The sequence below is a fragment of the Conger conger genome, chromosome 4 (genome assembly GCF_963514075.1).
Source record: "Conger conger chromosome 4, fConCon1.1, whole genome shotgun sequence".
NCBI classification, from domain to species: domain Eukaryota; kingdom Metazoa; phylum Chordata; class Actinopteri; order Anguilliformes; family Congridae; genus Conger; species Conger conger.
The window spans coordinates 71,423,755-71,450,898 of NC_083763.1; the positions used below are offsets into that span (position 1 = coordinate 71,423,755).

General features: G+C 51.1%; 1 protein-coding gene across 1 annotated transcript in view; it reads left to right on the forward strand.

The window, feature by feature from the left end:
- oplah (5-oxoprolinase, ATP-hydrolysing) overlaps positions 1-27,144 on the forward strand; it is a 32,958-nt gene that overhangs the window by 5,109 nt on the left and 705 nt on the right. Inside the window, 23 exon segments of the mRNA XM_061239554.1 lie at positions 320-449; positions 1,872-2,067; positions 3,020-3,185; positions 4,436-4,574; positions 5,257-5,324; positions 7,794-8,110; positions 8,546-8,658; positions 10,392-10,562; positions 11,081-11,218; positions 13,599-13,737; positions 14,872-14,984; positions 15,326-15,480; positions 16,614-16,774; positions 17,358-17,424; positions 17,427-17,458; positions 19,125-19,299; positions 19,561-19,745; positions 23,446-23,592; positions 24,107-24,241; positions 24,970-25,119; positions 25,485-25,642; positions 26,031-26,191; positions 27,075-27,144. Of these exon segments, the coding sequence (XP_061095538.1) occupies positions 320-449; positions 1,872-2,067; positions 3,020-3,185; positions 4,436-4,574; positions 5,257-5,324; positions 7,794-8,110; positions 8,546-8,658; positions 10,392-10,562; positions 11,081-11,218; positions 13,599-13,737; positions 14,872-14,984; positions 15,326-15,480; positions 16,614-16,774; positions 17,358-17,424; positions 17,427-17,458; positions 19,125-19,299; positions 19,561-19,745; positions 23,446-23,592; positions 24,107-24,241; positions 24,970-25,119; positions 25,485-25,642; positions 26,031-26,191; positions 27,075-27,144 (3,286 nt within the window).

The window sequence follows — 27,144 nt, forward strand, 5'->3', positions numbered from 1 at the left end:
CCCCCCCCCCGCACACACACGCACATGCACACACACACACATACACAAACACACACACATACACCTACGCACATGCACACACACACACACACACACACACACATGCACACACGCACACACGCACACACACACCCATACACACACACACACACACACACACTCACACCCCCCCGCACACACACGCACACACACACATGCATACACCTACGCACATGCACACGCACACATACACACACATACATACACCTATGCACATGCACACACACACACACATGCATGCACACACTCACACCACACACACACACACACACACACACAGTCACAGGCTGCACTGGGGATAAGTTGGAGGTGTGGCGTGAGGTGGACCTGCAGAGGCTGGAGCGTGACCTGAAGGGGGTGCTGTCGCGCGGGATCTCCAGCCTGGCTGTCCTGCTGCTGCACTCCTACACGTGAGTACAGGGCCCTGCCACACTCCCCGATACACCCCCCTCTGCCCCGATACACCCCCCTCTGCCCCGATACACCCCCCTCCCTGCCCCGATACACCCCCCTCTGCCCCGATACACCCCCCTCCCTGTCCCAATACACCCCCCTCCTGTCCCGATACACCCCCCCTCCCTGTCCCGATACACACCCCTCTCTCTGCCCCCCACACCCCCCTCTCTGCCCCCACACACCCCCCTCTCTGCCCCCACACACCCCCCTCTCTGCCCCCACACACCCCCCTCTCTGCCCCCACACACCCCTCTCTGCCCCCACACACCCCTCTCTGCCCCCACACACCCCCCTCTCTGCCCCCACACACACTCCTCTCTGCCCGCACACACACCCCTCTCTGCCCCACACACACCCCTCTCTGCCCCTCACATACCCCTCTCTCTGCCCCAGACACACCCCTCTCTGCCCCACACACACCCCTCTCTCTGCCCCACACACACCCCCCTCTCTGCCCCCCACACACCTCTCTCTGCCCCACACACACCCCTCTCTCTGCCCCACACACACCCCTCTCTGCCCCACACACACCTCCCTCTCTGCCCCACACACACACCCCCCTCTCTGCCCCACACACACACCCCCCTCTCTGCCCCACCCACACTCCCCTCTCTGCCCCACACACACACCTCTCTCTGCCCCACACGCACTCCTCTCTGCCCCACACACCTCCCTCTCTGCCCCACACACACCCCTCTCTGCGCCACACACACACCTCTCTCTGCCCCACACACACCCCTCTCTGCCCCACACACCTCCCTCTCTGCCCCACACACACACCCCCCTCTCTGCCCCACACACACACCCCCCTCTCTGCCCCACCCACACTCCCCTCTCTGCCCCACACACACACCTCTCTCTGCCCCACACACACTCCTCTCTGCCCCACACACCTCCCTCTCTGCGCACACACACACACCTCTCGCTGCCCCCCCACATACCCCTCTCTCTGCCCCACACACACCCCTTTCTGCCCCACACAAACCCCTCTCTGCCCCCACACACCCCTCTCTGTCATTAAATCTGATCCACATTCACTTTCACAGGAACAAAAAAAAACGTTTTCAGTACATTGCCGTAACGTTGCAGTAACGTGGTGACATGGTTTCATTGTTACGGGATGGTGTGGTCAGGTTTGAATACACCCTGCCCCTCCCTGTCTTCTTCCTCTTTTCTCACCTCTTCCTGTGCTTCTCTCTCTCTTCTTTCCTCCTCCCACCAACCGCACCTTCTTTCTCTCGTTCTCCCCCCCACCCCTGAATCTTGATCTCTTCCGTCTCTCTTTCTCTCTCTCTTTCTCATACGGTCCCCCAGCCGAGCAGGTTAGATTAATAATAATAATAATAATAATAACTGCAGTAAATCTCTCTCCCCAGCTGGGCGGCCCATGAGCAGGAGGTAGGCTCCCTGGCCCGCAGAATGGGGTTCACTCAGGTGTCCCTCTCCAGCGAGGTCATGCCCATGGTGCGGGTCGTGCCCCGGGGGCTCACTGTCTGCGCCGACGCCTACCTCACCCCCAAAATCCGCCAGTACCTGCGCGGGTTCACCTCCAGCTTCAGGGGCGGGCTGAAGGTGGGTGATGGGTGTGGAGCTGGTCCCCCTGTCCAATCACACTCCCCCTGTCCCATCCTGTCCCTTACCCCTGGTCCAATCACACTCCCCCTCTCCCTTACCCTGGTCCAATCACACTCCCCCTGTCCCATCCTGTCCCTTACCCTGGTCCAATCACACTCCCCCTCTCCCTTACCCTGGTCCAATCACACTCCCCCTCTCCATTACCCTGGTCCAATCACACTCCCCCTCTCCCTTACCCTGGTCCAATCACACTCCCCCTCTCCCTTACCCTGGTCCAATCACACTCCCCCTGTCCCACCCTGTCCCTTACCCTGGTCCAATCACACTCCCCCTCTCCCTTACCCTGGTCCAATCACACTCCCCCTCTCCCTTACCCTGGTCCAATCACACTCCCCTCTGTGTGTGTTACATTCCATTATTAGCACACACCTGAGGGCAAATGGAACATGGAAAGACGCACGCACACACACGCACACACACACACATTTATGCACACTGTGAAATATGTAGACTGGTGAAATGCATGCTGTGAAGAAAAGTAAATCAGTAATTCAGGAGAAATTAGCTCTGTAGACAGGTTGAGCACAAAAACACAATGGGGAAATACAATCACGCCTAAATGATTATTGTACATGACAACATTCTACTGTTTCTTTCCCTCTGTTTCTATTTCTGTCTATTACCCTCTCTTTTTCTCTCCCTCCCTTCTCTCTCTCACCCCCTTGCTCTCTCTCTCTCCCACCCCCCCTCCTCTACCCCCTCGCTCTCTCTCTTTCTCTCTCTTTCTCTCTCTCTCCCTCTCCCACCTCCCCCTCGCTCTCCCTCCTCTCTCTCTTTCTCTTTCTCCCCCTCTTTCTCTCCCCCCTTGCTCTCTCTCTCTCTCTCTCTCTCTCTCTCCCCCTCTTCTCTCTCTCCCCCCTTGCTCTCCCTCTCTCTCTCTCTCTCTCAGGATGTGAACGTGCTGTTCATGCAGTCTGACGGCGGTCTCACCCCCATGGATCGGTTCTGTGGGTCCCGGGCGGTGCTTTCGGGGCCGGCGGCGGGGGTGGTGGGGTACGCCCTCACCTCCTACAGCCAGGCGGAGAGCAAGCCCGTCATCGGGTTCGACATGGGGGGTGAGCACAGGGGCCACTGGGCGGCACCTACACTCAAACCCTTGCCGTTCACGACTTGCACAGCAGACGCTGTCGTGCAGGTGGATATTTACCCACGCGGTTCATTTGTGCTCTGGCGTGTTGCTGCACAGGGCCGTGTGTATGCAGGCTTCCCTTCCATCCAGTTAACGCTGGTCCCTCGACCGATTCCAGCTACTCATTCGGCCATATGAGTTTAACTGCATTGAAACACAGAATATAAGCAACATATTCTTACTGAGACAGCACAAATAACACGTGTCACTTCATATACATTACGTGCAAAATCATAATTCAGCTAATAATTGAACAAATTAATGAAGACCTGATCCTTGAGCAGTACAGAGAGGAAAATGAGCTGTGGATGATGATGATGGAGTTTATTAAAATGAGGAAGAACGCCCCCTCTACGCAGTTAAGGGCCACTGTCTGAATGTGCAGGTACCAACTCTCTCAAGGTAATGCAAGAACGGCTGGGGTTCGGTTGGCAGGTTTGTCCCTGTCTCATCGCTCAGTAGCGCCCCCATGTGGGCTGTCAGGGCCCTGCAGCCTGTGGCAGTTTCCCCAGTCAGATTCCTCGGTGACAGTAACTGTGCGTGATTCAGAGAGTAACCATGCTGGCTCTCCCTCTCTCTATATATACAGCGGACAGTGACACTAATTTGAAGGGCTGAAATTCCTACACAGTGCACTTGATATGGACGTACATATGCTCACATAGAGCTGAGAGTCTGAACTATTTACATCCATGTGGAGTGAATCATGTGGGAATTACAGCCATTCAAAATTCTGTCACTGTCCAAACACTTAACGACCTCACAATCTCTCTATATTTAAATATCCCGTCTCACTCTCTCCCCCCCCTCTCTCTCTCTCTCTCCCTCTGTCCCTTTCTCTCTCTCTCCCTCCCCCTCTCTCTCTCCCTCCCTCTGTCCCTTTCTCTCTCTCTCTCTCTCTCTCTCTCTCTCTCTCTCTGTCCCTTTCTCTCTCTCTCTCTCTCTCTCTCTCCCCCTCTCTCTCTCTCTCTCTCCCCCTCTCTCTCTCCCTCTGTCCCTTTCTCTCTCTCTCTCTCTCTCTCTCCCCCTCTCTCTCTCTCCCTCTGTCCCTTTCTCTCTCTCTCTCTCCCCCCCCTCTCTCTCTCCCTCTCTCCCTCTCTCCCTCTCTCCCTCTCTCTCTCTCTCTCTCTCCCCCTCTCCCTCCCTCCCTCTGACGCGTGCGTGCGCGTGTCCCAGGCACCTCCACGGACGTGAGTCGCTACGCGGGGCAGTACGAGCACGTCTTCGAGGCCAGCACGGCGGGGATCACCCTGCAGGCCCCTCAGCTGGACATCAACACGGTGGCGGCTGGCGGCGGCTCCCGACTCTTCTTCAGGTCTGAGCCCGCTCTCCGAGTGCCCTTCAGCGCCCCACGGTGCTCAGTCGGGGAACTGCGTCCGTGTGATCAGCACGGACACCGCTTCACAGGCTGCGCTCACAGCGCGTTCCTCCGTCTCCTGACCTCGGTGCTTCAGCTCCGGGGGGACTGGTGGTGAAAACGGTGCACTGCATCAAATGACAACATTTCTGCTTAATGTTCTGCACGGTTCCTTGTCAATAAAACACATGAATATTGACGGCAATATAAGTTAACTGGACAACTCAAGACCTCAAGTGCTGAAACGCAGAACTCCATATCCTCCTGCGTTTCGCTGTAGCTTGGTTTCGCACTTTCCCGTGGGGGTACTCGGCAGGCCATGTTCGTAACCTGCTATAACAACAGGGACACAGAACTTTAGCCCGGGTCACTTTCACACTGTAAACGAAGGGGCCAGTACAGAGAACGTACCACTCAGGTTTTTCTCATTGTCCGCTCTTTTGGCAGGAGATGAGACCAGGCGAGTGACTTCTTCGGTGTCTTTGTTTTTATTCTGAAGTTCTAAAGCCAGTTTGTTGTGCTTGCAAACATCAGGGAAGGGTCTGGGTGGGAGGACTAGGGCTGGGAATGCTATCCCAGGGGTCTGTTGGAATGTGCAGGTCAGGAAACCCTCTTTCCTCTTGTGTCTTCTCCCCCTCAGGTCGGGGATGTTTGTGGTGGGGCCAGAATCCGCAGGTGCCCACCCAGGACCTGCCTGTTACAGAAAGGGTAAGAACACCCCTTCCTCTCTCCTTCTTTCTCTCTTCTCTCTCCCTCTCTCTCCATCTCCAACCTGCCTTCCTCTCTCATGCACTCTCTAACCAACACATTTTTAAATAAATATTGCAGATGAAGAATCATTACAAGTGAACAGATTCACTCTCTCTCCTTCTCTCTCTCTCTCCCTCGCTTCACATTCTCTCTCGTTTGTTTTTACGTTCCCTGTCTTTGTCCGTTTCATACCTTTGTTCTTTGTCTGCATAACAGCAAAACTGTTTTCACAACCTCTCCCTCTCTCTTTCTCCCTCCCTCTCTCCCTCTCTCTCTCTAACTCTAACACTAAGAATTCAAACAGGATTTATAAGCTTGTTAATATAAACCCAGTGTTGCTAACAGATAAAGAACATAAGAGACCAACCCCCCTACTTCTTGTTGAAGGGAACATTCAGCAGAACCCTGTATCCAGAGTATTACGTTTTTACATAGCATTCATTCATACAGCTTCATATTTTATTTGAGAAGCAATTCAAAATATGCACTTTGCTCAGGGGTATGACCACTGTGTCCTACTTAGGCATGGAATTCACAAGCCCTGTTCACTAACCAGTATACTGCACTGCCTTCCATAGGATGTAATGATGCACAAAAAGGAAAATAAAAGCTTTTTAAAAATGTATTTTTAAAACAAGAAACACGCATACACACGTGCATGCATGCGCAGATGCACAATATATGCACACAAACATGCACACATGCATATGAATACAGACGCTTGTACATGTTCTAGCAAACACGCACACATTTATGCCCAAATGTACAGTATGTACACGGATACTGTAAAATATGTAGCCTGTTGATTGCATGGCAGCATTCTACATCTCTCGCTCTCTCTCTCTCGCTGCATTTCTGAGTGAGTGGAATGCAGAATTAAAAAGCAGATTTAAGCTCTGAGGCTGTAAGTGTTCAGCTATGTGCAGTATGGGAGAAGTGCGTTTCATTATCTAAAAAGCGCTCACGCTGGGATTATGCGGAAAAAGGGCCAGGAGGCTTTTTCATACCCAGTGCACACACGTGTGCTCCCATGTGCTGTGGCATTTCCCTGACTGTTCCCGGTGCCTTCTTAGTTTTCTCTGATGTAAGTTTATAATTATTTGTGACTTAATGGCTTGGAATACCGTGATACCATGGTTTTGCGGTTTTTTTTTTTGTTTTTTTTTCTCTTATAGTGTTATTTTCAGTTTCTGTTAAACAACATAAAATGGCGATAGGTGTTTTTTAAAGATGTCATACCAGTATATTACCATGGAATTGAGAGATGGGGGAAGCAATCGAGCAGTCCGAAAAAGACTATGCGCCCCAAACTAGACCTGGCTCAAATCTTTTATTTGTTTTGGATTTTCCTGAGCTTGTCTGATGTATTGGAACCTATGAAATACTCTCAAAAGAGCAAACACTGCCTTCTGGTTCTCCTGGTGGGCTCAATTGCATCAAGATCAATTGAGCACGGAAAAGTATTTGACTCCAAAACAATCAAATCAAATCAAATTTATTTCTAAAGCACATTTAAAAACAACCCAAGTGCTGTACAAATCAGAGCAGGCAGTAAAATCATAGTTAAAAATCACAAAAAAGACACATCAATACACATCAATACACACAGCACACAGGTACAGAATGACAAAACATGGACATAGGCACATATAAAACCACATCAGTGTCCAAGAATAAAAGTATGTTTTAAGCCTGGACTTGAAGGACTCAATGGAGGGGGCAGATCTGATCGAGAGGGGGGTGCTATTCCACAGTCTAGGGGCTGCAACAGCAGAGGCGAGGTCACCCCTGAGCTCGAGTTTAGATCTCGGGACAGCCAGGAGCCCCAAGTTAGACGACCTGAGGGACCTGGAGGTGGGGTTGTGAGGCACCTGAGGGTAGAAGGGAGTTGGCTACGGTAGTAACGTAAAGCAGAACGGCCCCCAGGGTGCTGTTGAGCCCAGAAGATCGCACTGAGTACCCAAAACCCATTTAGGAATGCAGATGTTATTGGTCATCGGATTGAAGAAGCGGTACTAACTGACCTTGAGAGGGCAGCTGGACAACCAAGCTGAAATGTATGTGAAATTAACAGATTGTTCACTCTTCTGTCTGAAACGGTTGGTGTAAACGTGCAAAAATCATACTACATTACGTTACATTACATTAATGCAGATGATCTTATCCAGAGCGACGTACAGTTGATTAGACTAAGCAGGAGACAATCCTCCCCTGGGGCAATGCAGGGTTAAGGGCCTTGCTCAAGGGCCCAACGGCTGTGCGGATCTTCTCGTGGCTACACCGGGGATCGAACCACCGACCTTGCGGGTGCCAGCCATGTACCTTAACCACTACGCTACTAGCATGCATTCATTGTACGTCACTTTGGATGAAAGCGTCTGCTGAATAAATGTAATGTAATGTAAATTCGGTCCTCCTGGCCTGCAGGGGGCCCCCTCACCGTGACTGATGCTAATCTGGCCCTCGGCCGCCTGCTGCCCGCCTACTTCCCGCGGATCTTCGGGCCCGGGGAGGACGAGCATCTGTCCAGCGAGGACACCATGAAGCGCTTCCGCCACCTCACCCGCGACATCAACAGCTTCCTGGCCACCGGCCAATCGTGCGGCAACAGCCACAAGGGCGACCACGGCAACAGCGGAAAGGCCCGTAGCAGCGATGCGGACATGAGCATCGAGGAAGTGGCCATGGGCTTCATCCGGGTGGCGAACGAGACAATGTGTCGGCCAATCCGCGCCCTGACGCAGGTAAATTGGTGGGTGGCTGGGGTTGTTCGTGGGTTGGTTTAGAGAGTTTCACGATGGTGAGCTCTCTGTAGACCTGTACACTGTAGTACAATACTCCAAAGCGACCGGGTCATCCCATAAATGACTCAGTTATGGCCAGCATTGGTAGGTAGACACACACACACACACACAGACAGATTGATAGGCAGGAAGATAAATATTCTTTTAAAAATACTTTGTGTAGTCCTCCTTTCAACCAACGATAAACACCAGATTCAGATGCCCAACAAATAAGTACTTCAACAGAATACCCAACAAACTCTCAACAGAATGACAAAAGTAAAAAATCCGCCCTGCACACAGTGCCACACACCTGCCCAAAGTGTTAATTTTTTTTCTCAAAAAAACTGTTACAGATTCATATTTTCAGCTTTACATAAACGTTCTTCCCACAAGGCCAAGGGGCACGACACGTCTCAGCACGTGCTGGCCTGCTTCGGGGGAGCCGGGGGGCAACACGCCTGTGCCATCGCCCGCGCCCTGGGCATGAAGACCGTCTTCATACACAAGTGAGTGTGTGTGTGTGTGTGTGTGTCTCTGTTTCTGCTTGTGTGTGTCTGTCTGTGCGTCTCTGCATGTGTGTGTGTGTGTGTGGGGGTTTGTGTGCATGTGTGAGTGCGCATCTGTGTGTGTGTTTCTGTGCATCTGTATGTGCGTCTCTGCATGTGTGTGTATGTGGGTGTGTCTGTGTGTGTGTGTGTGTGAATGGGTGTGTCTGTGGGTTTGTCTACATCTGTGTATGCATCTGTCTGTGTCTGTTTGTGTGTCTGTGCGTGTATGTGTGTGTGTGTGTGTGAATAGAACAGTGTAACCGAAAGCAACAGCAGACAGAATGTGTGAGACTTCATGCACAAGTGAGTGCTCTTGTGTGTGTGTGTGTGTGTGTGTGTGCTTATGTCTGCACGTGTGCGTGTCTGTGTCGGCATGTGTGTGTGTGTGTATGTCTGCCTGCACGTGTGTGTGAATAGAACAGTGTAAGGGAGAACTGCAGCAGACCTGACAGTGAGACTGTCACGTTGCCCCGCTGTGACAGGGGATCTGTGTCGGTTTTGGCCCAGTGGCAATATTCTCTTTTCTCCCAGAGCGGCGCGGGGGGGGGGGGGGGGTGATTTATACTGCTGCGGGGGGTGGGGGTGGAACAGGTGGCCTGAATGTTCCGGCATCATCCATCTGTGACAGGTTTATCCCCCGTTTGCACGATACCACTTTGCCCTTTTTATTGGCTGGCTCTGTGCTCTGTGCGCTGTGGCATGTGTGGGAAAAGGCACACAATGTGTCGTTGTGCGTGTGACCACACCCCTTAGCATGTGCGCGCACACCCCCCCTTCCCTGCTCCGGTTTCTTTAATCTCCGCGCTGGTATGTTCGCAGCTGTGCGTGTATGACCGTGAAACTGAATGTGCTGTGTGTGTGTGTGTGTGTGTGTGTCAGTGTGGGTATGTCATGTATGTGTGTGTGTGTGTCAGTGTGGGTATGTCATGTATGTGTGTGTGTGTGTCAGTGTGGGTATGTTGTGTGTGTGTGTGTGTGTGTGTGTCAGTGCGGGTATGTTTGTGTGTGTGTGTGTGTGTGTCAGTGTGGGTATGTCATGTATGTGTGTGTGTGTCAGTGTGGGTATGTTTTGTGTGTGTGTGTGTGTGTGTGTGTAAGTGCGGGACATCATCTATGTGTGTGTGTATGTGTGTAAAGTCTGTATGTGTAAAAGTATGTATGTACACTACTTTGCAAAAGTATTTGGCACATGTACAAAAAAATAATTAAATCAACAGTTTTAAACATCTAAATATTTACTTTGCAATGAGCAGTTAAGAACTAAATCAAATCAGTATTTGTTGTGACCACCCTTCACCTTTAAATCTGCATCAGTTATCTTGGGTACACTGTCCTGCAGTTATGTTAGAGGACTTCCCACAGTTCTTCTGCAGACCTTGGCTGTCTTGCCTGTGGCTATCCAGACGGCCTCAATCATCAAAAAAATTATGTAATATGTTACTTCAGTTAATAAAATGCAAAAACTGAAATCTGAAATGTGTGTGCGTGCGCGCGCGCGTGTGCGTATAATTGTGTGCGTGTGTGTATGTGCGTGCGTGTGTGTATATTATACGATTGTTTCCTCTCTCTCCGGTGCAGTGCCGTGCTCTCAGCCTTAGGACTGTGTGTGTGTGTGTGTGTGTGTGTGTTTAAAGGCCTCTCTCTCTCTCTCTCTCTCTCTCTCTCTCTCTCTCTCTCTCTCTCTCTCTCAGGTACAGCGGGTTGCTCTCGGCCTACGGCCTGGCCCTGGCTGATGTGGTGGAGGAGGTGCAGGAGCCCTGCTCCCTGCAGTACGAGGTGCGCTGCTTCGCTGAGCTGGACATGCGTGTGGAGCAGCTCACGCTGCGCTGCCAGGAGGAGCTGAGGAACCGCGGCTTCAGCAGGTACCACCTACCACCTATGACCTATGACCTCCGACCTGCCACCCATGACCTACCACCTATGACATGCCACATATGACCTACCACCTATGAACTATGACCTCACTCGCTCTGATAAACACTAGGGCTGCACAATATATCATATATTAATCGTCATCGCGATATGAACATACCAGACAAACACTTTGCAAAAGATAGCTTGAACGGCGATGAATAGCATTTATTTATTATTTATTCTGTTGAATTGATTGGATGTCCATGTGTAATTTGTTCAATAAAAGCATGTTGGAATCATTATTATTCATTGGGCTATTCATTGTCTGGGGTTGATGTTAGCAGTGTACCTAAAGCTGAAAGATCTGTGCACACTATTATATGATATTTGTTTATTTATCGCAAGTCATGTCATCATCGCAATATTGAACAGCGTTATCATATATGGCATATTTTCCTCATATCGCGCAGCGCCGCTAAGCCCTGCCTGTAGTGACCCCGCTCATCTCCCGCCCTTCCTCTTGCAGCGCTCAGATCAGCACCGAGGTCTTCCTCCACCTGCGCTACGAGGGCACCGACTGCGCCCTCATGGTCACCGCCGCCGGTCACCCCGGCAACCCCCTCTCCTGCCAGACCGGTGACTTCCGCACCGCCTTCACCAAGAGGTACCGGTGTGACCGTGCATCTTGCACACCTGACTTCAGGTTTACATGCCTCATATCAGGTTTACTAGCCTCATATCAGGTTTACACGCATCACCTCAGGTTTACATGGCTCATATCAGGTTTACTAGCCTCATATCAGGTTTACACGCATGACCTCAGGTTTACATGGCTCATATCAGGTTTACACGCCTCATGTCAGGTTTACTAGCCTCATATCAGGTTTACATGCATATCCTCAGGTTTACACACCTCATGTCAGGTTTACTAGCCTCATATCAGGTTTACATGCATATCCTCAGGTTTACACACCTCATGTCAGGTTTACTAGCCTCATATCAGGTTTACACGCATGACCTCAGGTTTACACGCCTCATGTCAGGTTTACATGCATATCCTCAGGTTGACATGCCTCATGTCAGGTTTACTAGCCTCATATCAGGTTTACATGCATATCCTCAGGTTTACACGCCTCACGTCAGGTTTACACGCATGACCTCAGGTTTACTAGCCTCATGTGAGGTTTACTAGCCTCATATCAGGTTTACATACATATCCTCAGGTTTACACACCTCATGTCAGGTTTACTAGCCTCACGTCAGGTTTACATGCCTGACCTCAGGTTTACTAGCCTCATGTCAGGTTTACACGCCTGACCTCTGGTTTACACGCATGACCTCAGGTTTACACGCCTCATATCAGGTTTACACGCCTGACCTCAGGTTTACTAGCCTCATATCAGGTTTACATGCATGACCTCAGGTTTACACGCCTCACGTCAGGTTTACACGCCTGACCTCAGGTTTACACGCCTCACGTCAGGTTTACACGCCTGACCTCAGGTTTACTAGCCTGACGTCAGGTTTACACGCATGACCTCTGGTTTACTAGCCTCATGTCAGGTTTACTAGCCTCATATCAGGTTTACATACATAGCCTCAGGTTTACACACCTCATGTCAGGTTTACTAGCCTCACGTCAGGTTTACATGCTGACCTCAGGTTTACTAGCCTCATGTCAGGTTTACACGCTTGACCTCTGGTTTACACGCATGACCTCAGTTTACACGCCTCATATCAGGTTTACACGCCTGACCTCAGGTTTACTAGCCTCATATCAGGTTTACATGCATGACCTCAGGTTTACACGCCTCACGTCAGGTTTACACGTCTGACCTCAGGTTACACGCCTCACGTCAGGTTTACACGCCTCACGTCAGGTTTACACGCCTCACGTCAGGTTTACACGCCTCACGTCAGGTTTACACGCCTGACCTCAGGTTTACTAGCCTGACGTCAGGTTTACATGCCTGACCTCTGGTTTACTAGCCTCATATCAGGTTTATACGCATGACCTCAGGTATACTAGCTACATATCAGGTTTACACGCATGACCTCAGGTATACTAGCTTCATATCAGGTTTACACGCATGACCTCAGGTATACTAGCCTCATATCAGGTTTACACGCATGACCTCTGGTTTACTCGAGTGATGTCAGGTTTACATGCATGAAATCAAGGGTGTGTTTCATGAAGCCGGATTACTGAGTTAGCTGGATAACTGCTAACTGCACTGAGTAAAACCAGGAACCTCCCAAATCTCGAACATGGACTGAAGTAAAGAGGTGTTCTGGTGTTTTACTCAGCGCAGTTATCTGAATAACTAATTATGCAGTCCTGCTCTGTGATACAGGCCCCAGGGTAAACGCATGACATCAAACAGAACATTCAAGTTTACACCTGACGTCACAGGCTCATGCATTCACCTGTATGCACCTCATCACCACGGCAACATGCCTGTCCCTTCCCCTGCTCCACATCATTACATTACATTACGTGGCATTTAGCAGACGCTCTTATCCAGAGCGACGTACAACAAAGTGCAAATCAAACACAAGAACAAGTGCAAAAGTGGACCTAAGAGGACAGTACTGTTCCGTGTAAACATACAGAAATTCAAAACCCTTGCAGAGTACAATCAACTTTCAAACTAGCATACCACAGTTGGCAGCTAGAATACAACAATACAACAGGTAATAAAAACAACAATACCTATACAAGTAACGATATCTATACATAAGTGCCATTACGGTCTAAGGCTAATCACGGTGATTGTGAGTTGGGGAGGGAAAGGTGTAGCCTGAAGAGATGGGTCTTCAGTCTGCGCTTGAAGGAGGTCAGAGACTCTGCCGTTCTGACATCCACCGGGAGGTCATTCCACCACCAGGACAGACAGCAGTCGTGAGCGTGAAGTGCAGGTGTGGCGAGGGGGAGGCGCCAGACGGCACGAAGTGGCAGAACGGAGGGGTCTTGCTGGTGTATAGGTCATCAGCCTTCAGCCTTCCTCCTCCTCATCCTCCTCATCCTCTTCTCTCCCGCGCAGGTACCTGAAGGAGTTCGGCTTCACCATCCCGGACCGCACCATCATCGTGGACGACATCCGGGTCAGGGGTTCTGGGAAATCGGGAATGAAGCCCATGATGCGCTCCCGCCTGGGCCGTGGACCCCCCAGGCCTGTCAAGGTGGGGGGATAATTCATCACATGACACTGTGAGCCAGCGGCCTCCTGTAAACGGTCTGAACACCCGGGCAGTTTGTGTCTTTATTTGGAGCATGTGCGTGCTTATGTTTGTGTACTTTAGACCCTTTGAGAGAGCAGCGTAGATTAGGGCGAAAGAGCGGCTCACTGAACTGGGAATAATGATTATTCCGTGTCTGGAAAGGCTCCCGGGAACGCTGGCGACAAGCCTGCAGGGAGTTGGCTGCCGTGGGGATGCGCTCCACACTGCTAATCAAAGAGAGGTGTGAAGTTACAAGCATTGTCGGGGGTTTATATGGGGTTGAAACCAGACGTGCGTTCAAGATCGCAAACGTTCACGGCGAACTATGTTTGCAGCAAACTGTTGCTGTTGAACGATTTTAAATGAACATTCCATTTAGTTCACCACCAAATGGATACGACTTAGAGTTAACTATGCCGGCTAGCTGATTCGTTGCTTATCTGTGATTTATTTTTTAAGGTAAGAACTAATATTACATTGATTAAAGTGTATTATAACAGCCAGATAATTGTCAACTTGTGTTCTCTCCGCGTTTTCTCCGTCGACAGCCATGTTCGCTGCGGACTACCTTTTAAAATAGTTCGCTAACGTTAGCCAGCGTTCGTGGCAAACGGAAAAAAGTTTGAATATGTTTGCGAACGTTAGCTAACTGGGCAGAAATGTGAGTTCAAAATCTGCCACCAAAACAACTAGCCCAAAGTTACTTATTAACAGCCAAACACTGACTCCAAGCCCTGTAGGTCACCAGTTCCCAGTACAGCCTGATGAGGTGTGATATGTACTATATACTTCTATGTCTATCACTTCTAGTACTATGACATATCACTCATAGTACTATCATATACGTTATAGTACTGCAACATCTCACTTATAGTACAAAGCTTACGTATCACCATCAGTTTGTGAACGCATTCCCAGCACTCAGTTGGGAAAAACGGGACTAGCTCTTCTTTTCTAGTTTGATGAGCAGTGAGTCATCAGTTATGGGACCTGTACTGTCCCTGCACGTGTCTGATGCTCTGCTGACGTGGCCCTGTGTGTGACTCTCCGTAAGCACATCTCCCCTCACCCCTCTGGTCTCTCCCCGTTACCCAGGTGACCCAGTGTTACTTTGAGGACGGTTACCTGGAAACCAACGTGTACCTGTGGGACGAGCTGTCCTGCGACCACAGCATTCAGGGCCCCGCCATCATCATCGACAAGCACAGGTGTGTGTGTGTGTGTGTGTGTGAGAGTGAGAGTTTATACAGTATATGTCTCTCTCTCTCTCTCTCTCTCTCTCTCTTTATGTAACGCATAAGATTTACATTTGAATGCAGCACAGCCAATGACTTTGAAGTGTGAGACTGTGTGGCTGGGAATGTATTGCCCTGACTTGCATATATAATGAATAAAGTACTCTCTCTGTGTAAATCACTGGAAAACAGCTCCCGTGAAACTAATTCTCTCTCTCTTTCTCTCTCTTGCTCCCTCTCTCATTCTGTCCCTTTCCCTCTCTCTCTCTCACTCCCTCTCTCCCTCCCTTTCCCTCTCCCTCTCCGTCTCTCAGCACCATCCTGGTCGAGCCCTGCTGTGTGGCTCAGATGACAGCAGGGGGCGACATGTGCATCGCAGTGGGATCGGAGCAGCAGCTGAGCATGCTGGGAACTGAGCTGGACACTGTGCAGCTCTCCATCTTCTCCCATCGTTTCATGAGCATCGCTGGTGAGGAGAGGGAGGGAGAGGGGGAGAGGGGACGGAGAGGGAGGGAGGGGGGAGGGAGAGAGGGAGGGAGGGGGGGGGGAGGGAGAGAGGGAGGGGGAGGGAGAGGGGAGGGAGAGAGGGAGGGGGAGGGAGAGGAGAGGAGAGGAGGGGAGGGAGAGGGAGAGGAGAGGAGGGGAGGGAGAGGGAGAGGAGAGGAGAGGAGGGGAGGGAGAGGAGAGGAGGGAGAGGAGGGGAGGGAGAGGGAGGGAGAGGGAGGGAGGGAGAGGAGGGGAGGGAGAGGAGGGGAGGGAGAGGGAGGGAGAGGGAGAGGGAGAGGGAGGGAGAGGAGGGGGAGGGGGAGGGAGGGAGAGGGAGAGGGAGAGGGGGGGAGAGGAGAGGGAGAGGAGGGAGAGGGAGAGAGGGGGGGGAGAGGAGGAGAGAGGGGGGAGAGGGAGAGAGAGAGGGAGAGGAGGGAGGGAGGGAGAGAGAGAGGGGGAGGGGGGTGAGAGAGAGGGACAGAAAGACAGCAAGAGGTGAGGGATGGATGGAGGGAGGGAGTGGAGAGAGGGAGGGAAAGAAAGAGACAGACAGGGAGAGGAGAACTGGAGGAGAGGGTTGGGAAGATGAAATGGTGGGATGGTGCAAGTGGAGGATGTAGAGGAAAGGAAGAGTAAGGAGGAAGAGAAAGAAAGGGGGAGGGGAGGAAGGGGAGCAGGAAAAGAAAGGGATGGAAAAGACATTTGGGGATGGAGTGATTGATGGGGAGACAGATGAGACAGTGGAGGTTCACTCACTCGGACTGAAAGCAGAGAGTTTGAGCGGAACTGGAGAAAGAGCCCTGTGGGGTTTTGGGATTTGGGAAGTGGAGGAGGACAGAATGGTGTTTGTGTGTGTGTGTGTGTGTGTGTGTGTGTGTTTTAGGATACACACACACACACACGCACAAGGCCCGTACTGTACGTGGGCCTCATGGGACAGCTGTGTGTGTGCGCGTGTGTGTGTGCGTGTGTCCGCGTGTGTGTTTTAGGATACACACAAGGCCCGTACTGTACGTGGGCCTTATGGGACAGCCGCGTGTGGACTGAGGGGTGTGTTTCCGTGGGTTACATAACGCCCCCCTTCCCCCCCCCCCCTCCCCTGCCCGCCCCTTACAGAGCAGATGGGCAGAGTGCTCCAGCGCACCTCCATCTCCACCAACATCAAGGAGCGTCTGGACTTCTCCTGCGCCGTGTTCGGGCCAGACGGGGGCCTGGTGTCCAACGCACCCCACATCCCCGTGCACCTGGGGGCCATGCAGGAGACCGTGCAGTACCAGGTGGGCCCGGGTGCAGACCAGACCCGACCAGACCAGACCAGGGTCAAACGCGCAACCGCTGGGGAGTCAAATACTGTGTTCTGCGCTCGACCGATCTCGCCTGGTGCAGTTGAGCCAACCGAGAGGACCAGAGGGCAGGGTTTGCACTTTTTGAGAGTCTTGCGTAGGTTACAATACACCAGAAAAGTTTAAATCAATTCAGTTTTGTTTTACAGAAGAGTCACAAAGGCTCTTTACAGAGTAACAGAAGAGCAAACACCAGACCTGAACCCACAAAATGGCAAAAAACTCCCCAATGGGAAGAAATCTCTGGAGGAACCCTCCTCTGCTGGTAGATGGAAAAACAGAAAGCTGTAAACCTTAGAAAAGTATTTTGAGTCCAGAACAGTTATGCATTTGACCCGGGTCTGGTTGCCATAGAGACTGACCTGTGCTCTCACAGCCACTCACTATGCACATAAGAGTAATTTTTTTATAAAAAAAATAAAAATGTTAAAAAAAAAAAAAAGCACAGAAAGGAAAATAACTCTTACGTATTAATTCCTTCCTCTTTCTCCTGTTTTTCCACCCCGTCTCTCTGTAGATCCGAGCGATTGGGAGCGATCTGAAGGAAGGAGACGTGATCCTGAGTAATCACCCCTCTGCTGGGGGAGCCACCTCCCTGACCTCACCGTCATCACTCCAGTGAGCAGTTGAAATTGTAGTTCCCTCTAGGGTCTTTCAGCGAACTTATCCCTGGTTATGGGTATGCACTTTGTTGTACGTCGCTCTGAATAAGAGCGTCTGCCAAATGCCAATAATGTAATGTAATGTAATGTAATGATTCACTTACACCCGACTCTGTACTGAATCTACACACCAGTGAGTCATTTACGCCCGACTCTGTACTGAACCTACACACCAGTGAGTCATTTACGCCCGACTCTGTCCTGAATCTAGACCCCAGTGAGTCATTTACTCCCGATTCTGTACTGAACCTACACACCAGTGAGTCATTTACGCCCGACTCTGTACTGAGTCTACACTGAGTCTACACCGACACTATTCTGAATATAGACTGAATCTACACTGACTCTATACTGAATTTACACTGACTCTATTCTGACTACATTGAATCTATACTGAAATTACACTTACTTCTGGGCTCTACACTAGGGCTGGGGTTGAAATTAAAACCTGCAGGACTGTAGATCTCCAGGAATGGTGTTGGGCAGCCCTGCGCTACACTGCCTCTAGAAAGTGACCAGTGGTTCACAATGACAGATTTGAACTCAACTTCCAATCTCTTCGGCTGTAGGCTGCATACGTGACCTTTGGTGAAGAGGGTTCTTATTGTGGTCCAGGAACCAGTTTAGTTGCCCTACTTTGTGCATTTGTGCAGTGCTCTGGATGACCAGAAACAAAAATCTGGGCTGGGCACTGGTGACGGGGTGTGTTTTTGTGTGGGGCTTATGTCCTGTAACTTAAAATACGTCCAGGAAGATCATGAGACTGGTGTGAACACATAATCCGAGCTGCATTATGGTGCAGTGACGCATGACTCGCCTCTCTTATTTCAGACACTCGCACGGTACGTTTCCAATGGTTCCACACTGACCAGCTTCTAAAATGCGACCGCTATATTTACTGTAAACGCGTTTACGGTTCTCAGAAATTGTATCGTGCGCTCTGGTTTTGATTCGTTTTACCGAATGCTCTGCTCATTTTTAGCGTTGCGAATCATGTTGCGCAGGGCTGCCCAAACCTGTTCCTGGCGATCCACTGTCCTGTGGGTTTTCAGTCCAACCTTAACAAAGGTTGGAAAACTCATTGAACAGCTAGAGACTGAATAGAGCTGCTAATTAGTGGAGTCAGATGTGCCAAATTGGAGCTGGCCAACCCTGTTCCTGCACATCTATCATCTATGTATGTTTTCACTCCAGCCCTGTGCCAGTTTAGGCTTGACATGAAAACCTCCAGCATGGTAGATGTGCTGGAACATGGTTGGGCAGTCCTGATGTAGTAAACACTGAAGGGGGAAGCCTGTAGCCTAGTGGCTAAGTGGCTAAGGTGCTTGACGGGGACCCGGAAGGTTGGCGGTTCAAGCCCCCGGTGTAGCCACGATAAATTCCACACAGCTAGCTGTTGGGCCCTTGAGCAAGGCCCTTAACCCCGCATTCCTCCAGGGGGTATTGTCCCCTGCTTAGTCTAACCTACTGTAAGTCTCCTTGGATTAAAGTGTCAGCTAAATAACTAATGTAAGACATGAACAGAGTAAACACCGAACACGTTGCTTTTCTCCCTCTCGCTCCCTCTATCTCTCTCCCTCTCACTCTTACTGTCTATCTCTCTATCACTCTCTCTCTCTCAGGTGTTCAGGAAGGGTGTCAATGGGCCGGTGTTCTTCGTGGCCAGTAGGGGGCACCACGCCGACATCGGCGGGATCACCCCCGGCTCCATGCCCCCGCATTCTACCTCCCTGCAGCAGGAGGGCGCCGTCTTCACCTCCTTCAAACTGGTCACATCCGGAATCTTCCAAGAGGAGGGTGAGAGAGAGCAAGAGCGAGGGAGCCAGCCTGTATATAAGCCTGAGTATTTTATTGTAAAGTATTTTTGTAGTCTGCTGTTATGGGACAGGAAGTTGGCTCTAACATGCAAGTGGGACTTAGCTAATATCTCTCTCTCTCTCTCTCTTGCTCTCTCTCTCACTTTCACTCGCTCTCATTTTTCCTTTCTGTCTTCGCCCTTTCTTTTCTCCCTCCTTTTTGGTCTCACATTCTCCTTTCTTCCCTCTTTCTTGTCCTCAGCTGTAACCGCCGCCTTCCTGGCGCCCGCCCAGTACCCAGGATGCTCTGCGACACGCAATCTCCGTGACAACCTGTCGGACCTGCGTGCACAGGTGGCGGCGAATCAGAAAGGCTGCCAGCTGGTGGAGGAGTTGATTGACACCTACGGGCTGGCTGTGGTGCAGGCCTACATGGGCCACATTCAGGTGGGGGCAGCAGACACCCAAGTTTGGTCAACTTTCCATGTAGCATACCACAGTTGGTAGCTAGAATACCCTGAATACTGAAAGAATTATACACAAGTGCAATTACAACCTATAACAGACACATATTTTACGTGGCTAATATTGCAGTGAGGTAGGGAGGGAAAGGGGGCACGGATGGTGCAGTGGGTAGCACTGCCGCCTCACAGCAAGGAGGTCCTGGGTTTGAATCCCTGTCGGCCGGGGCCTCTCTGTGCGGAGTTTGCATGTTCTCCCCGTGTCTGCGTGGGTTTCCTCCGGGTACTCCGGTTTCCTCCCACAGTCCAAAGACATGCAGGTTAGGCTGATTGGAGAGTCTAAATTGCCCATAGGTATGAGTGTGTGAGTGAATGGTGCGTGTGCCCTGCGATGGACTGGCGACCTGTCCAGGGTGTATTCCTGCCTTTCGCCCAATGTATGCTGGGATAGGCTCCAGCCCCCCTGCGACCCTGTTCAGGATAAGCGGGTTAAAGATAATGGATGGATGCATGGATGGATGGTAGGGAGGGAAAGGTGCAGGGCTGAAGGGCTGTGTTTGAAGGTGGTCAAAGACTCTATAAAACTGTACTTTCCTTGTGGGTCTTCACGCTTCGCACTTGTCCCTGTGTTCTGATTTGCACTTTATTGTACGTCGCTCTGGACAAGAGTGTCTGCTAAATGACTGTAATGTAATGTGCGTGTGTGTGTATGTGTGTGTGTATATGTGTATAATATGTGTGTGTGTGTATGTGTGTGTATGTCTGTGCGCATGTCTGTGTGTATGTGCATTACATTACATTACATTATTGGCATTTGGCAGACGCTCTTATCCAGAGCGACGTACAACAAAGTGCATACCCATAACCAGGGATAAGTTCGCTGAAAGACCCTAGAGGGAAGTACAATTTCAATTGCTACCTGTACAACAAAGATAAGGACAAGGGCCATTTTGTTTTTTTATTTTTTTTATTTTTTTAAACAAACAAACAAACAAACAGCAAAAGTGACCAAAGTTAACTATCCAAACACTGCTTACCTAGCCAACTAAAAATACCGATACACAAAGCAAGTCACAGAGACAACAATTAAGGTTCACAGGGAGGTAGGGAGGGATGGGGAGAGGTGCTGCTTGAAGAGGTGTGTCTTCAGCTTGCGCTTGAAGGTGGGGAGAGATTCTATAGTTCTGACCTCAACGGGGAGTTCGTTCCACCACCGTGGAGCCAGAACAGACAGTAGTCGTGAGCGTGAGGTGGAGGTTCTGAGAGGGGGAGGTGCCAAGCGGCCTGTGGAGGCTGAACGAAGAGGTCTGGCAGGGGTGTAGGGTCTGATGATTTTTTGCAGATAAGCTGTGCGTGCGTGCGTGTGTGTGTGTGTGTTCCAGAGTAACGCAGAGCTGGCAGTGAGGGATGTGTGTGTGTTACAGAGTTACGCAGAGCTGGCAGTGAGGGATGTGTGTGTGTGTGTTACAGAGTAACGCAGAGCTGGCAGTGAGGGATGTGTGTGTGTGTGTGTGTGCTACAGAGTAACGCAGAGCTGGCAGTGAGGGATGTGTGTGTGTGTGTGTGTGTGTGTGTGTGTGTTACAGAGTAACGCAGAGCTGGCAGTGAGGGATGTGTGTGTGTGTTACAGAGTAACGCAGAGCTGGCAGTGAGGGATGTGTGTGTTACAGAGTAACGCAGAGCTGGCAGTGAGGGATGTGTGTGTGTGTTACAGAGTAACGCAGAGCTGGCAGTGAGGGATGTGTGTGTTACAGAGTAACGCAGAGCTGGCAGTGAGGGATGTGTGTGTGTTACAGAGTAACGCAGAGCTGGCAGTGAGGGATGTGTGTGTTACAGAGTAACGCAGAGCTGGCAGTGAGGGATGTGTGTGTGTGTGTTACAGAGTAACGCAGAGCTGGCAGTGAGGGATGTGTGTGTGTGTTACAGAGTAACGCAGAGCTGGCAGTGAGGGATGTGTGTGTGTGTGTGTTACAGAGTAACGCAGAGCTGGCAGTGAGGGATGTGTGTGTGTGTGTGTTACAGAGTAACGCAGAGCTGGCAGTGAGGTGTGTGTGTGTGTTACAGAGTAACGCAGAGCTGGCAGTGAGGGATGTGTGTGTGTGTTACAGAGTAACGCAGAGCTGGCAGTGAGGGATGTGTGTGTGTGTGTGTGTGTGTGTTACAGAGTAACGCAGAGCTGGCAGTGAGGGATGTGTGTGTGTGTGTGTGTGTTACAGAGTAACGCAGAGCTGGCAGTGAGGGATGTGTGTGTGTGTTACAGAGTAACGCAGAGCTGGCAGTGAGGTGTGTGTGTGTGTTACAGAGTAACGCAGAGCTGGCAGTGAGGGATGTGTGTGTGTGTGTTACAGAGTAACGCAGAGCTGGCAGTGAGGGATGTGTGTGTGTGTTACAGAGTAACGCAGAGCTGGCAGTGAGGGATGTGTGTGTGTGTGTGTGTTACAGAGTAACGCAGAGCTGGCAGTGAGGGATGTGTGTGTGTGTGTTACAGAGTAACGCAGAGCTGGCAGTGAGGGATGTGTGTGTGTGTGTGTTACAGAGTAACGCAGAGCTGGCAGTGAGGGATGTGTGTGTGTGTTACAGAGTAACACGGAGCTGGCAGTGAGGGATGTGTGTGTGTGTGTGTGTGTTACAGAGTAACGCAGAGCTGGCAGTGAGGGATGTGTGTGTGTGTGTTACAGAGTAACGCAGAGCTGGCAGTGAGGGATGTGTGTGTGTGTGTGTGTGTTACAGAGTAACGCAGAGCTGGCAGTGAGGGATGTGTGTGTGTGTTACAGAGTAACGCAGAGCTGGCAGTGAGAGATGTGTGTGTGTGTGTTACAGAGTAACGCAGAGCTGGCAGTGAGGGATGTGTGTGTGTGTGTGTGTTACAGAGTAACGCAGAGCTGGCAGTGAGGGATGTGTGTGTGTGTGTGTGTTACAGAGTAACGCAGAGCTGGCAGTGAGGGATGTGTGTGTGTGTGTTACAGAGTAACGCAGAGCTGGCAGTGAGGGATGTGTGTGTGTGTTGCAGAGTAACGCAGAGCTGGCAGTGAGGGATGTGTGTGTGTGTTACAGAGTAACGCAGAGCTGGCAGTGAGGGATGTGTGTGTGTGTTACAGAGTAACGCAGAGCTGGCAGTGAGGGATGTGTGTGTGTTACAGAGTAACGCAGAGCTGGCAGTGAGGGATGTGTGTGTGTGTGTGTTACAGAGTAACGCGGAGCTGGCAGTGAGGGATGTGTGTGTGTGTTACAGAGTAACGCAGAGCTGGCAGTGAGGGATGTGTGTGTGTGTGTTACAGAGTAATGCGGAGCTGGCAGTGAGGGATGTGTGTGTGTGTGTGTGTGTTACAGAGTAACGCGGAGCTGGCAGTGAGGGATGTGTGTGTGTGTTACAGAGTAACGCGGAGCTGGCAGTGAGGGATGTGTGTGTGTGTGTTACAGAGTAACGCGGAGCTGGCAGTGAGGGATGTGTGTGTGTGTGTTACAGAGTAACGCAGAGCTGGCAGTGAGGGATGTGTGTGTGTGTGTGTTACAGAGTAACGCGGAGCTGGCAGTGAGGGATGTGTGTGTGTTACAGAGTAACGCAGAGCTGGCAGTGAGGGATGTGTGTGTGTGTTACAGAGTAACGCAGAGCTGGCAGTGAGGGATGTGTGTGTGTGTTACAGAGTAACGCAGAGCTGGCAGTGAGGGATGTGTGTGTGTTACAGAGTAACGCAGAGCTGGCAGTGAGGGACATGCTGAGGGACTTCGCTCGTCGCCGCAGGCAGGAGAAGGGCTGCCTGGACGTGCAGTCGGAGGATCAGATGGACGACGGCACTCTGATCAAACTGAGGGTTCAGATCAACGAGGAGGAGGTGAGAGCCTGAGCCGGTTATTAACAAACCAACAATGAGCGAATTGCCTCCATCAGGCCAGTCATTCATCAGGCTAGCCAGTGATATTTATCACTCCAAAAGGCATAATCTTATAATGTATACTTATTGGAAATTAAGTATAGGTTATGCCCAGCTGTCCCATTGTTTGTGTGAGTAGCCTGGAGCAGGTAACGTCCCTGATAATCTCTGTACTGAACACGCACTTCTCAACCAAACAAATGACTTTGCTCTCTGTAGAAAAGCACTTGATTGGTTCAGGTCAGTGAGCTACAGTCATGGGGCTTATTCAATAGGCAGAGTATTCCCTTTCATTTCCAGCATTTTCTTAATATCAGAGTATCAGAACACATTTACAAGGATAATGCTAATAGCTCCCCCTAGTGGAGAATTGCCAGGCTGCTAAATGAGAGTGAGAGAGAGTGCTACAACCCAGGCATAAAGGGCCTCAGTCCACTGTGTGGTAAAATCACCCTGTCTGTCCTTCCTCCCTCAGGGCACGGCTGTGTTCGATTTTTCGGGAACAGGAACAGAAGTTTGGGGAAACTGTAACGCCCCTCGCGCCATCACCCTCTCCGCTCTGATCTACTGCCTGCGTTGCATGGTGGGACAGGACATCCCCCTCAACCAGGTCAGTCAGCCCAAGGCCATTATGTGGGATAGTTTTGATACAAGCAGGTATTGTTCATCGGTAGCGTGGTCGTGTACAGAAATGTACCAAGTGCAGGATTGAGTGCAACATAGAAAACTCTGTCCAACCATTTTAAAAGAAGGCTCAATTCCATGCACAGCGTAACCAACATAATTCCCCCTTTGCATACGTTCTTATTAGTGTGATTCTAAGCTTCCGGGTCTAGAGCGTTTCTATGATTTAGTCTCATAACACACAGTATCACCAGTCTAAACGCCCCCGGTACTTACTTGAGTGCTCAAGGCTCTCCCTTGTGGAGAGTCTTCAGCCTGCTGAACGTGAGTTAGTTCGCAAGTTGGCTGGTTAGTTAGCAAGTTTGCTAGTTAGTTAGCAAGTTTGCTAGTTAGCAAATTACCTGGCGAGATAGTTAGCGAATTATCAAGTTATTTAGCGAGTTACTTCGCAAGAAACGTTGCGGGTTAGTTTGCGAATTATCAGGGTTTTTTTAGCAAGCTAGTTAGCAAGTTACTTAGTGAATTAGTTAGCAAATTATTAAGTTATTTAGGTAGTTAGTTGGCAGGTTAGTGAGAGCATAAACGGTGTACCGGAGCTCTGATAAACAGCATCCCGTTTTGTAGGAGCGTATCCCGGCGCTTTGATAAACGGTTTCCCCTCCTGTAGGAGCGCATCCCCGAGCTCTGATATACGCGTCCTCTGCTCTGTTTCAGGGCTGCCTCAGCCCCATCAAAGTCATCATTCCCACCGGCTCCATTCTCCAGCCGTCCCAGAACGCCGCGGTGGTGGGCGGCAACGTGCTGACATCACAGCGGGTGGTGGATGTCATATTCCGTGCCTTCGAGGTGTGCGCGGCCTCACAGGTGAGCGCTGTCCAGACGAGAGACGACGGTTGGCATGGTTATCGGGTGAACGCACTCGGAAGTAGACGGTTCCATTCCTACAGCGTCGCCGAATACACCTTCTTGTGGTCTTTGACCGTAGATTAGACCACAGTTAGATGTTTAATGTTGTGACACAGGAAGGGGTCTTCAGCTCTCATTCGCGAACTTCTCAAAAAAGAAAAAAAATGACAAAATGATTGCACTAATTGCATAATTAAGTGCACAAGTTTGCATGAAAACTAGAAGCCGAAACAGCCCACCCTGGACACCCCGGCTCTGGATAAATCAGTGTACAGTGTACGTACTGTGATGCGATGTGATGATGGTCCCTCTTGGTTCCACAGGGCTGCATGAACAACGTGTCATTCGGCAGTGACCGGGTGGGTTACTATGAGACTGTTGCTGGGGGCACCGGGGCGGGGCCCGGCTGGCATGGCCGCAGCGGTGTCCACAGTCACATGACCAACACGCGCATCACCGACCCGGAGATCCTGGAGAAGAGGTGGGGCCAGAACAGCGCTTGGGGGAGGGGTGGGGGTGCAGTGTAATGGTGCATTTGGACTAACCCCAGCTCTCTCTCTCTCTCTCTCTCTCTCTCTCTCTCTCACACTCACACTCACTCATTCACTCTCCCACCATATCATGTCCTTCATCTCTCCATCTCTCCTCTCTTCTACCCTCACTCTCTTTATTTCTTCCATCTCCATGTTCCTCACTCCCTCTCTCCCTCCCTCCTTCTCCGACCCCCTCTCTCCACCCCCCTCCCTCTCTCCCTCTCTCCCTCTCTCTCTTTCCCTCCCTCTCTCCCTCTCTCTTTCCCTCCCTCTCCGACCCCCCCTCTCCCTCCCTCCACCCTCCCTCTCTCCCTCCCTTCCCCCCCTCTCTCTCAGGTACCCGGTGATTCTGGAGCAGTTCTCCCTGCGCCCCGGGTCGGGGGGGGAGGGGAGGTTCCGGGGGGGTGATGGGGTGGTGCGGAAGATGCTCTTCCGGGACAGGATGGTCCTGTCCGTCCTGTCGGAGAGGCGCTCCACGCGCCCCTACGGTCTCCACGGTAACCAGCCGCTGCCTGTCTCTCACCCCCGCCACTCCTGTCCTTACCTTTGACTGTTCATCCATCTTGCAGTGTTTCAAAGTCACCGCACAGACTCACAGTGGCGGATTAACAGAAGTGCAATCACCTGATTTAATATGAGCAATAACCCAAAACACTGTGTCAAGATGCAACGTCACTAAAGCACTAGTGCACTAGTTCATGATAATTAAACCTTTTCCGTGCCACTTTTAGCTTTTTTTGGTCGTGATCTGTGCGTAACAACAATAAGAGGCTGGCCTGTAGCGTAGTGGCTGAGGTAAATGACTGGGACACGCAAGGTCGCTGGTTCTAATCCCGGTGTAGCCACAATAAGATCCGCACAGCCGCTGGGCCCTTGAGCCTGCATTGCTCCAGGGGGGGATTGTCTGCTTAGTCTAATCAACTGTACGTCGCTCTGGATAAGAGCGTCTGATAAATGCCATTAATGTAATGTAATGTAAGATACTGATAAAGGATATAATACAAATAACTCCCTACCTTTCTCACACACTCACCTTTGAATCCCTTTATGTCCCTCTATCATATCTCATTCTCCTCTCTCCCCCCTCCCTCCCCCTCTCTCCCCCCTCCCTCCCCCTCTCTCCCTCTCTCATTCCTCTCTCTCCCTCTCTCATCCCTCTCTCCCTCCCCTCCCCCCCTTTCTCCCTCTCTCATCCCTCTCTCTCTCCCCTCTCTCCCTCTCTCATCCCTCTCTCCCTCCCCTCCCCCTCTCTCCCTCTCTCTCCCCTCCCTCCCCCTCTCTCCCCCTCTCATCCCTCTCTCTCTCCCTCTCTCTCCCCTCCCTCCCCCTCTCTCCCTCTCTCTCTCCCTCCCTCCCCTCCCTTTCTCCCCTCACACACAGGTGGGGAGGCTGGGGCGGCGGGGCTGAATCTGCTCCAAAGAGCTGACGGCAGAGTCGTCAACCTGGGGTC